The sequence below is a fragment of the Asterias amurensis genome, chromosome 10 (assembly GCF_032118995.1).
Source record: "Asterias amurensis chromosome 10, ASM3211899v1".
In the NCBI taxonomy this organism is placed as follows: Eukaryota; Metazoa; Echinodermata; class Asteroidea; order Forcipulatida; family Asteriidae; genus Asterias; species Asterias amurensis.
In genome coordinates this window covers 21,733,577-21,746,419 of record NC_092657.1, presented here as the reverse complement: position 1 = coordinate 21,746,419, position 12,843 = coordinate 21,733,577, and the positions used below count along the sequence as shown (strand labels likewise).

The 12,843-nt window shown below is 38.3% G+C and overlaps 1 protein-coding gene across 1 annotated transcript; it reads right to left on the bottom strand.

Annotated features, from left to right (window-relative positions):
- Window positions 1–405: 405 nt before the first annotated feature.
- Window positions 406–7,702, bottom strand: LOC139943233 (transcription initiation factor TFIID subunit 8-like). The gene is made up of 6 exons (XM_071940060.1): window positions 7,572–7,702; window positions 4,953–5,123; window positions 4,575–4,736; window positions 3,479–3,603; window positions 2,602–2,749; window positions 406–1,031 (listed from the first exon to the last, which is right to left on the bottom strand). The coding sequence occupies exons 2-6, from the start codon at window positions 5,092–5,094 to the stop codon at window positions 751–753; spliced, it is 858 nt and encodes a 285-aa protein (XP_071796161.1). The 5' UTR covers window positions 5,095–5,123; window positions 7,572–7,702; the 3' UTR covers window positions 406–750.
- Window positions 7,703–12,843: the final 5,141 nt, after the last annotated feature.

Here is a 12,843-nt window from a genome sequence, read left to right as displayed (position 1 = left end):
ATTTTCCCAGGTTTGTTGTTTTATATATAAGTTGTGATACACAAAGTGTGGGACTTGGACAATACTGTTTACCGAAAGTGTATAATGGCTTTAAGGTTTGCTAGATTAAAGCCATTGGACCCTTTCGGTAAACAGTGTTGTCCAAGGCCTACACTTTGTGTACCACAACTTCTATATCAAATAACAAACCGGTGAAAATTTAGGCTCAATCGGTCATCGGAGTCGGGAGAAAACAACGGAAAAACCCACCCTTGTTTCAGCGCGTTTCGCGGTGTCATGACATGTGTTTAAAATAAATCCGTAAATCTCGTTAACGAGAATTTATATTGTTTTGCTGTTTTCTCAAAAAGTAAAGCATTTCATGGAATAATATTTCAAAAGAAGTCTTTCACCATTGCCTTCTGTAAACCCTGTAAGTTATTTGTAAATCTGTGAACTTTTATTGTTTTTTCTGAAACAAAAGGGTCCAATGGCTTTAAAGGGTCTGGGTATTTTTTGTTGGACAAAACACACGGTCCACAGATTAACATCAAACCCACACAGTTTGAAGATAATGATGGTCGAAAGCTTCCCTTAAAGTATTATTAATATTTTAAGGGAAGCTTTCTATCTCATTATCTTCATACCAAGTTAGTTCAATGTTAATTTGTGGAAATTGTGTTTTGTGTAACAAAAAGTACCCCAATCCTTTAAAAGTACATAGTACATATGTACATGTACACTAAAAACACCAACTACAGTACAGAAAATTCACTTCTTTTTAACTTTCACTCTCGGCTTCTTAACTTTTCTCAAGAAAGGATTATCAGCCATTAGGTTCTCAATCTTCATTCTCTCCACTCGCATCCTCGAGCTTCCCGGTGATTTGGGCGTCGGCGTTTCACCATCCTCCACTTTACTCTGCTCGTTGTCATCTGAGGGTTTGGAGTCTTCAATATCCGTGTCTTCAGTATCTTCATCGTCACATATTTCATGTTCTGGTGGCATGAGTGCGTCAACGTATGGAAGAGGTGACGGGGTACACGCAATCACTGAAACAAAATATCAAGATAATAATAAAAAAATCATAGGGGACATTCTTTGTTGCAGGACGACTTTGTAGAGGTGCTGGTCACCTGTTCCTCCTCGCCACTCACTGGCTTTGTATTTTTTGTTGCTATTTTGCTTCTTAATATCTTTATGTATCGATTTGTATATTTTGATACCAGTGTAAAGTCTAATAACAATTAAATAATAGTCGGTTTCGATATCCCTTTCAAAGCGCATCCAATATTATTACCCCTGGTCACACTGGTCCTTAAATCATTCCTTAAAGGAACACGTTGCCGTGGATCGGACGAGTTGGTAAAAACAAAAGCTTTTGTAACCGTTTTTTAAATAATGCAGATGGTTGGAAAGATGTTGCAAAAGTAGAATACAATGATCCACACAAGTTTGCCTCGAAATTGCGTGGTTTTCCTTCTACTTGTGCGAAATAACACAGTCGGCCATTTATGGGAGTCAAAATTTTGACCCCCATAAATGGCCGACGTGTTAGTCGACGAGGTAAAAGGAAAACCACACAATTTCGAGGCATGTTTGTGTGGATCATTGTATTCTACTTTTACAACATCTTTCTACCCATATGCATTTTATAAAAAACGGTTACAAACGTTTTCAAAGACCAACTCGACCGATCCAAGGCAACGTGTTCCTTTAAACCATGTAAACCATCTCAGCTCCCTTGGGAGTATACAGATGATTAAAAAAATAGAAATTTTCATCGGGATAAAGAAATACTTGTTTTGGTTTTACTCATACATACACTGATGTGTGTTAGCACTGTATTGACCCCTTGCACACACGTCACACGCGACGACCGATGCCACGCTCACCATGTTGGTGGGCAGTTAGGTTTACGTGTATTAACGCCGCGTCGCCTAAAATGCACACTTTACTGCATAACACACGGCATAGAGTTATATATGAAAACGCACAGTGAAATTGCCCACCAGTATGGTGCATTTAACATTTTTCTGATGATGACGTCAGATGAAATGGGTCATACACAGTTCTTTCCTCTGAGCCCTGTGAACAAATGTCACAGGCATATTACTCAGGTGGGATTCGAACCAAAAATCTCTTTGTTAATCAATAATTCTGGAAGACACACAAACTTCACCGACACTGAAGTCTGATAAACCTGTTCTGTATGCCACCGACAGACACCAGACATGCCAGAGCTACATGTGTCTTTGTTTGTATGATAAAAACAGTGGGGTGACATATTAACACATCAGCAGCCAAATTAACGAAACGCTAAGAGACGAGTAACTCGTCCTAAATTAGAAAGCTTCAATGCGTCCTATACACGTACGTCTTTTGATACGGAAATTAAGTCCTACGATCAATCCTAAGTTACATGTCACTACAAGCGAACCTGATCTAAAACACTGTGTCCCTAAATCTTAATAATAGCCATAGCACTTTTCACACCCAAGAACTCAAAGCGCTTCTAACGTTATTACCCCTGGTCACTGGGCCTTAAATCATTCCTTAAATTATCTCATGGATTTGAGTTTACTGGAAGATTTATACAGAATTTTTGTTATGTTTACTTACATGGGAATACATTACTGTCTCCCGGGAATAGGGTTTGTGTATCTCCAGTCTTGGCTATGAACCTTGTCAGAGCTCTCTCTACATCTCGTTTCTGGGATGCAGCTTTCTCGCGGATTATCTTGTAGTCGTTTTCTTGCTGTCTTACTGTCTGTAAAGAAGATGATACAATGTACATATGTAAGATAATAATAATGAAGTAATAATAATAATAGTAGTCGGTTTTTATATAGCGCTTTATAAACCGAAGGGCGTCTCAAAGCGCTTCCATATTATAACCCCCATTAGGCTGTATTCCTTAAACCATCTCAGCTCCCTGGGGAGTATACAGCCTGTGCTGCCAAATATGTAGTGCACTCACCCAATCAATCACAAGAACCATCTCTGCCCTCATACATGAAGGTACCAATTTAGCCTCTGGCTGCCAAGTTTGAATGTTGTTTAATAAGCCAATAGTAATAATTTACCCCTGGGTTCAGAGAAGCTCATGATTAAGTGTCTTGCTTAAGAACACAAATGTCACGACCGAGATTCGAACCAACAATCTGCTGAACAGAAGCACCACTACAAATACCCACTACAAAGAGAAAGAGTGACCACATGTGTCTTAAAGACACTGGACACATTTGGTAATTGACAAAGACCAGTCTTCTCATATGCATAAAATAACAAACCTGTGAAAATTTGAGCTCAATTGGTCATCGAAGGTGCGAGATAATAATGGAAGAAAAAACACCCTTGTAACACAAAGTTGTGTGTCGTCTCAAAATCAATTCAAATATTTTACTGAAATATTACTTCTTTCTCAAAAATTGTGATGTTCAGTTTACAGAGTTCATGGGAAAGGCTGTTTACCTAGCTTAGTGAGAATTTATCTTACCGATGTTCTGATGTATGAGTGAGGATCAGGAAACTCTGGTAGATGATCTGGAATGTAGGAAGGATGTGACTTTTTCTCACCGGCTTGAAGGGCTTTGCATTGGACGGATTGTTTACAACGGTCCTCTGTAAAGAAAAGTTACAGAATAAGCTATCATTGAATGGATCAGGATCATACACAATATTACTATGGTGAGTGCATCATTTGAACAGAGAGATGGTGGCATACCTAAACAATCAAACTTAAGTTTTTTAGAGAGAACTAAAAATACTGACTTCTTCTGAAGCGCTTTATCACACCCTACGGGTGTATCAAAGCACTCATGATTTTTTAATAAAAGGAATGACATACCGTGCATTATGGGAGCTTGGTTTTGAAGTATGAGACCTACATGTAGTAAGCCTAGTATTACTTTCAAGCACCATGTAATTAGTGGTTACAAGGTGCTGTGGCACAAAATGCTGTCGATCAGACCAGGAACACCGGGCAAAACCCCACCTGTTAATACATGTAAGTGCCTGTTTTTTTTTTTTTTGCATGACACGAGCAGGGATGTAATAGGCTGTTCTGACAGCTCAAAACTTGTGGTTTGGGGGGGGGGGGGGGTACAAAAAACGGAATTGTTTTTTTTCTTCGGAATTCCGTTAAAAAAGGGAAAATCCCATCCCTTCACAGCACACAGGACCAATGGCTTTATCCGAAGGATGCAGCAATAATGAATGAGTGCGTGTCCGGAACACATCCACACTGTGCTGATCGGAAACACTGGTGGTCAGAGCTTGAGTCTGGTGCTCCTATCCACTCGACCACGTCTAGCATTGAACTGAGTGAAATAAAATACTGGACATACATTGTAGACTGTACGCGACCTAGAGTAATCAACTATTCTGCGGCCGATTTCACAAAGAGTAACATGTAGGACTAGTCCTTGTTATTTTATGATTAGTCCTAGGAGATATTAAAAACGTATGGCTAGTCCTAAGTTTGGACGCATAACTTGTCCTAACTCAAGACAAGGCTAGTCATAACTCTTTGTGAACTCCACCCCTAGTCTGATTCTGAAGGCAGTTTAAAAAAAAAAGGAATTTAAACTTACGATGTAAAGTCGGAAGCCTCCTTCGCCGACGTACATACGGATTCAACCCTTTGACATTTGACCCCATCCCTGATAAAGCAATTCCTACATCAGCCACCATGGGGAGTGTACGACCAGCGAGCTCACAGTAAGTTCTGGCACTACGGCCTATTTCACTTATGTCTGCAGATAAATAAAGATAAAATAGAGATAAAATAGAATTAAAAAAACAAGATCAACCTTCTGACATTCAAGGCTCTCCATGGACTAGCCCTACCTACATGCACATACAGAGCATGATTCAGCCCCGTACGGCCAGGCCGGGTCTGAGGTCATCGGGCAGCATGCTCTATGTTCAGGCCTGTGTGACAGGGCCTTTAATTAAGAAGCTATACTTACAGCTCTGTAGCATTTCTGTTAATGTTTCGAGACATGACTCTTTAGCGCTGTCGAATCCTGTTTCCATACACACTACACCAACAGACACCAGTAGAGCTTTACGATGAGCAGCAGCAAGCTCTGAATGAGCTGTTGAAGCCATGGCAAGGGCCACGTTGTGTCAAATGTTAGCTACAAATTGTAACAAAAAAAGAAGTAAAGGTCAAAATAATGTTAAAACATTATCAATTTTTGTACATAATCAACTTCTACTTCTACTTAGGTACTTGACATAGTTCTTCAGTCAGGATGTAAACGCCAAGGATAGCTGCTTATGTGAGGTGCGGTACCAAGTGATAGCAATGATGTAAGGCAATGTAGGCGATAGTAATTCTAACGGCCGGTTTATAGTCGGAAATCTTGACGTGTATTCATAAAACTTGGTTAACAGTCAGCGCTGAGGCCTATAAACTGTGTATTTTTTATGACCGTGTGTCAAGACTTCGAGACCGACTTAAAGGAACACGTTGCCTTGGATCGGACGAGTTGGTCTATAAAAAGCGTTTGTAACAGTTTGTTATAAAATGAATATGGTTAGAAAGATGTTTTAAAAGTAGAATACAATGATCCACACAAATTTGCCTCAAAATTGCGTGGTTTTCCTGTTACTTTGCGAACTAACACGGTCGGGCATTTAAGGGAGTCAAAAATTTGACTCCCATAAATGGCTGACCGTGTTATCCGACGATGTAAAAGGAAAACCGATGGAAATCTTTCCAAATAATATTACTATAAAAAAACTACAGATGACAGAATAACAAAAGGAAAACAGGTCAATTTAGCATGTTTTTTTTAGTCTTTTTATTTTTTAACTTCTTCTTCTGACTTCTGTCGTGTAATTTGTGAGATGTTAAAAATAGACCTAATTGAATTTAATTGAATTCGGGAAAGTTTCCGTATGGCGCCACCACTTTTTCATTCGATATGAAATAATATATTATATTATATAGTAACTAATTTACTTCAATGAGATATCCCTTTTTCTAAAAATGAGTGAAAAAGTGGTGGCACCATACGGAAAGTTATCCTTGAATTCAGTTGAGTAGCATGCATACCAACATGGGCGTCAATCAGGGGGGGGGGGGGACAGGGGGACATGTCCCCCCCACCTTTTAGAGGGTGGGGGACACAATATCAAATGTCCCCCCCCCCCACCTTTTTGACCACCTTTATCATGAAGCCCAAGTTTTGCCCTGTGTAAGACGAAACCCTGTGTCCCTATATGGGCATTAATTCTGTGGGCAAAGGATGACACAATATCCCCTCTCTAAATTGTCACTAAATTGCATCACAGAGCAACTAAAATGCAACATTTTCCCGGGCCCTTAACCGGGCCCGCACCCCGAGCCGTAAAGGCTTCTCACACGCATGCTCTAAAGATTGCACCACAGAGCATCTAAAAATACAAAATTTTCCCCGGCCCTTGAGCGGGCCCAGACCCATGCCGTAAAGGTTCTACACTTATGTGCTCACTATTTGACAGTATTTTCCCCAAAAACTTGGTTCATAGAGCCGCACTTGAAGATGCTGTCAACCCAAAAGGTTCTACTGCTGCTCACATTTTTACAGATGTTCTGTTCCGTTCTGTATGCCTCTTATTGCCCTAATAAGGTTGCACCACAGAGCATCTAGAATGCAAAATTTTCCCGGGGCCTTGAGCGGGCCCGGACCCATGCCGTAAAGGTTCTACACTCGCGTGCTCACTCTTTGACAGTATTTTCCCCTAAAACTTGAATCATAGATCCGCACTTGAAGATGCTTTCAACCCAAAAGTTTCTACTGCTGCTCACATTTTACAGATGTTCTGTTCCGTTCTGTATGCCTCTTATTGGCCTAAGATTGCACCATAGAGCATCTAGAATGCAAAATTTTCCCGGGCCCTTCAGCGGGCCCGGACCCATGCCGTAAAGGTTCTACACTCGCGTGCTCACTCTTTGACAGTATTTTCCCCAAAAACTTGAATCATAGATCCGCACTTGAAGTGGCTGTCAACCCAAAAGTTTCTACTGCTGCTCACATTTTACAGATGTTCTGTTCCGTTCTGTATGCCCCTTATTGGCCTGAGAGATTGCACCACAGAGCATCTAGAATGCAAAATTTTCCCGGGCCCTTCATTGGGCCTGGACCCATGCCGTAAAGGTTCTACACTCGCGTGTTTACTCTTTGACAGTATTTTCCCATACACAAATGTTATGTCCCCCCCCCCCCACACTTCAAGACGGATTGACGCCCCTGCATACCAAACTGAAAGAAAAATTGTTTTTAAAAAGTAAACAGAATCATTGTCAATCAATCAATCATAATCAAGTCAACGATCGACGCCGACGACTCGTTCTATAAATTTAGTGCTCATTTTTGACAATCGCGCTGCGCAATCAAGTCATTGCGCGGAATGATTGCACAGAATAATACATGTGTAATGATTGAGCAAGCAATTCAATTGCGCTAAAAGTTAACAATGACACCGAAAACCATTGAACTGACACTACAGTTTAATCCACTCAAAAGCTCCACCAGTACCATTTAAATACTTTAAATCCACTACTTAAAAACCCAGACACCTCCAAAATTAATATTTACCTGACAAATAAAGCTGGAAACCTGTATGGTTAAACAACAAGGAGAAATACTACACACCAAACGACGCGGCAGAGAAAACCTTTTACCCTTTTGCTGAGGCATATAACCAACACGACGTATGAAGCTAAACCACGGATGGTTGTGATTAAAATACGCATGCGCAAGTTGTGATTAGTCTCTTGCAGTCGTAATGTTGTGTTTATTTTTGAGCCAATACTATTTTCTGTATTAAACCAACAGTCTGAAGTTCAACCCCGTCATATTTTGTAACGTAACTGCTTTGGGTAAACTGTCTACTGACACCTTTTAATGGTTGGATCATGAATGGAGGTTTTCTTACCCTGTGTTCGCACTATTTCCCAAATAAACAGTGTGATTTGCATATCATGAATATGCATTATTAGGCAGAAGTTCAACCCAGTGTTTTGCATCTCAGTTTGTTAACACGGGAGGGCGCCAAAAAACTCTAAAAGGTGCTCATAGATTCATAGCCGCAACCAATGCTTGTGCTAATTAATATTCAAAAGTTATTTTAAAAACTATTTTAAGTATCTGAACCTCTTGAAAACCAATCAAATATATTTTCGTACAACTAATAAAACATCTGATTTCTTTTCAATTTTTGGCAGGTCAGCTAATTAGGCCAGCGCCATACCCCGGAAAAAAAACACAGACAAATAATGTGTTTTTTCCTAAACCGCTGCAAGTATGATCACTTTTTCACTTCCCAAGCCAAATAGGACCAACCTCAAAACCTACATTTATCACATCTCCTCAAAAGCTGAAGCACATAGCACCCAGGTTGTGATAAATTGTTATAGGCCCCTTGCGATACAATTAATTGCATGACCCCAAAACAATATTATTAAACAGAATTTGAGCGCATGGAATGATAACCCTGTTTTGCGCATGACTTTTGGCCTAGAGTGGCACCCTGACAACTAATGGGGCTTATTCGTCTCTCGTCACCTCTTGGCTATTGTAAAAAATATATTCCATCAAAGATAATTGAGCTAAAACAGAACACGAACAAGCGTAAACAATAATATAAATTCCACCTTTTTCTTTTCAGAAGAAAGCAACAATAATAAGCCCAAATACTGTGAACAGAAACCGAGACACAAAGTCATTTATTAATATTTGGTCCGTTCCGGCCACGCCCTTCTTATTGTGTTCTTTTTAGATCCAAATAATTTGTTGTAGTGTTCGGGCGCGAGCAATTTCAAAATATACCAATACTTTTTAGCACTGACAATTAATTACGTAGGGGCTTTGAAAAGACAGGAGAATACGGAAACACAAAGTTATAATAATTACCAGGAATATCACTACCGAGTAAGCATTAATCGTAATAATTATTACGAACCGGTATATCTCATTTACGAAAAACTGCTATGATAGATAATAAGTCATGATAGTTGTATTAGGGGGGCTATAGTTCAAATGAAATGTAAGTCATTATTGTGACTTTTACTTGAATATTTATAAGATGTAGGCTTTGGTAGTAATTATTGTTACGTTGTATTACAGTTTCTTTCTTTCCTGATAATTAAAAACCGTATGTACAGTGTTTAACCTCTAGCAAAGTGTTGTCATGTCAAGCAATAACTCAATTGCGACTTTAAGCAGGGCTTCGGTGTAATAGATGAAAGGAAATAGATAGGGCTTACCTGTTTTTAATAATATAAATCAACTCAACTTTTAAATCACCACACTGGATAATGTTTTAAAAGCATTTTCAACTCGATGCGCTTTTCAGTTAGAAGAGTCGTCTTAGGTAAATGTATACAAATTCAAAATGACACGGCATGAATTAAACTTTACTTTACTGGCTAACTTAAATCCATAAATAAATTGAGTTTATATCAATATTGGTTTGAAAGTTTGTGACTAGTGGAAACTTTTGAAAAGTTGTCAGTGAAGCAATTTCATTGAAACCACGCAACTATTTACCGTGACATTGACATTCTTACCGATCCATAATAATCTCGACAGTAAGGAATGTATCGTGTATGTTGAATATCTTCAATCTATCTTAAGTTTCTGTTGTATTTGTTGGTATAATTCACTCTCCCAGGCAAATTGTAAGAAACTCCAGCGCATCCCCAAAAAGGCCAGCAGGATTATTGGAGCAGACACTATAAGAGCATGCAAGAAATTATGGAAGATTACATTCTAACTCAGTTTAATAAGTTTTAACCATCAATTTTTTTCAGAACCACTCAGGCAGGGTCCGACAACTTTGTCTCAAGACCAACAGTTTTAAGAACTCGTTTTCTACCTAGCGCAATATTAACCTTTGTAACAATAGTTGGTCGAGATAACGTGGTGCATTTTTAAAATTTGTTGATTATTGTGTATTTTATGATCTGTATTATTCCCTTTTCTATTACTTTAATTTTATAAATATATTCTTTGTTGTCTATTGTTTTATGCCTCTACTTGTATTAGACTCTCCTTATAGGCCCACAGTGAAAACAAATTTCATGCTGTTACCATGACAATAAATATTTTGAATCTTTGAATATCAAGTTGTCTTCAAATGCAGAAAAGCGTTAAAGTTACAGGCCTTTTACGGTTCGAATGGTTTTAGGCTTTCCTCTCTTGTTTGTCATAACAGAAGTTGCATTTTCCAATGAAAAAGGAACCAAAATCTAATAATAAACACAAACATATACATGCGCATAAACGCAGCAACATGTTCTTCAATAATTCATTAATTCATTGATCAAGATTTTTATCACAACCATGGATGAAGGAAAATACAATATTTCCTGCCTCCATGTTACATTTATGCGGAGTTCCTTTGCCCTTCCAAATATCAGTCAACTTAATGACTGCTGTATGAAACAAACAAAAGTACACTGAACATGGAGATCCTTCGGTTGACAATTTGCATCGAAAAATTTCATTAAAAACTTTGATGTAACAAACTGTCTCCCTTCCTCCACCGTTGACAATAACTTTTGCCTCAAAAACTTAACTCTAGAATGTGAATGAAATGAAGATTCACACAAAAAGTTGAAAATAAATCAGAGGAAGCTATTATTGCATTTGGTGCGTCTTTTCGCACAATCTTCATTTCTTTAATGATAGGCAAATACCGTATTATTCCATTGTTGTTTATAAAAAAACATTGTTAATTTGCAGTTGGAAATACGTTGTACAAAAGGTTAAAATGATGCAAAGAAACAATCCCTCTTCAGAGTTGTGGTTGCAGCCATTTTAACTATTATTTCTGTAATGTTGAAATTTGATTATAACGAGGATTATAAAACCATACTACATTGCTGACATATCTTTGATGACGAGTTGTTTTATTTGTTAAAAGAAGTTTAAAAAAGTGAAAGTGGTACCAATCTCCCTAGACGCATTTTTTTCCACCAAAGGTTATTTCAACAATTCAAAGTGCATACATACATCATAAAAGTATAGAACTTTAATCTAAACATGAGAAGAAAATGTATGCATTTGTACAATTCGTTTTTACAACAATACATAGCAGTACAACATTGTCCATGTCCAACTTGTATAATCTAGAAGAAATCGCACATTATTTTAACATATAAAGGTTCATGTAAATGATACTACAGAAACTGCTTTAAAAACAACCGAGCTTCTTTAACTGTTCCCTTTTTCCACAAATAGAAACGATAATACCACACAAAATTGTCTTGCGCCATTAATGAAAGCTGAACTTTGATGCGTTGGAAGGATGAAATCATCTGCTCTGCAAATTGGCCTTCTATCTTGAACACCCATTTGTGTGTATCCAATGGAACAGGCCAATGAAAGAACACAAAAAGGAAATACATACTTAGTTGAAATTAATAAAATCATGTAGAAATTATGAGATGAGTGGCTGTGGCAAATATTTGTTTTGTTTTAGTTTATAGTTGTAATTCTCTTTTTAAGCTATTTTTATGATACAAACCTACTTTTTTATGAATGTATGTATTAAGGTTTTTAATTGAATTGTGTAGTTCCCATTGCATTGTGTATGGTTGTGTAGTTTCTCATTGACTTGTGTATGGTTGTGTAGTTTCCCATTGACTTGTGTATGGTTGTGAAGTGTCCCATTGACTTGTGTATGGTTGTGTAGTTTCCCGTTGACTTGTGTATGTTGTGTAGTTTCCCATTGACTTGTGTATGGTTGTGTAGTTTCCCATTGACTTGTGTATGGTTGTGTAGTTTCCCATTGCATTGTGTATGGTTGTGTAGTTTCCCATTGACTTGTGTATGGTTGTGTAGTTTCCCATTGACTTGTGTATGGTTGTGTAGTTTCCCATTGACTTGTGTATGGTTGTGTAGTTTCCCATTGACATGTGTATGGTTGTGTAAATTCCCATTGACTTGTGTAGTTTCCCATTGACTTGTGTATGTTTGCGTAGTTTCCCATTGACTTGTGTATGGTTGTGTAGTTTCCCGTTGACTTGTGTATGGTTGTGTAGTTTCCTATTGACTTGTGTATGGTTGTGTAGTTTCCCATTGACTTGTGTAAGGTTGTGTAGTTTCCCATTGGCTTGTGTATGGTTGTGTAGTTTCCCATTGACTTGTGTATGGTGTGTAGTTTCCCATTGACTTGTGTATGGTTGTGTAGTTTCCCATTGACATGTGTATGGTTGTGTAAATTCCCATTGACTGGTGTAGTTTCCCATTGACTTGTGTATGTTTGCGTAGTTTCCCATTGACTTGTGTATGGTTGTGTAGTTTCCCGTTGACTTGTGTATGGTTGTGTAGTTCCCCATTGACTTGTGTATGGTTGTGTAGTTTCCCCGCTGACTTGTGTATGGTTGTGTAGTTTCCCATTGACTTGTGTATGGTTGTGTAGTTTCCATTGACTTGTGTATGGTTGTGTAGTTTCCCATTGACTTGTGTATGGTTGTGTAGTTTCCCATTGACTTGTGTATGGTTGTGTAGTTTCCCAATGACAGGTGTATGGTTGTGTAGTTTCCCATCGACTTGTGTATGGTTGTGTAGTTCCCCATTGACTTGTGTATGGTTGTGTAGTTTCCCATTGAATTGTGTATGGTTGTGTAGTTTCCCATTGACTTGTGTATGGTTGTGTGTAGTTTCCCATTGACTTAAGTATGGTTGTGTAGTTTCCCATTGACTTGTGTATGGTTGTGTAGTTTTTCCATTGACTTGTGTATGGTTGTGTAGTTTCCCATTGACATGTGTATGGTTGTGTAGTTTCCCATTGACTTGTGTATGGTTGTGTAGTTTCCATTGACTTGTGTATGGTTGTTTAATTTCCCATTGACTTCTGTAT

Excerpts from the sequence above, each read along its gene's own strand:
- LOC139943233 (XM_071940060.1), bottom strand. The coding sequence starts at position 5,094 with ATGGCTTCAACAGCTCATTCAGAGCTTGCTGCTGCTCATCGTAAAGCT. Across the intron at positions 2,750-3,478 it reads ACTCATACATCAGAACATCG|ACAGTAAGACAGCAAGAAAA; the intron begins GTAAGATAAATT and ends TCTTCTTTACAG. Across the intron at positions 1,032-2,601 it reads AGACAGTAATGTATTCCCAT|TGATTGCGTGTACCCCGTCA; the intron begins GTAAGTAAACAT and ends ATTTTGTTTCAG.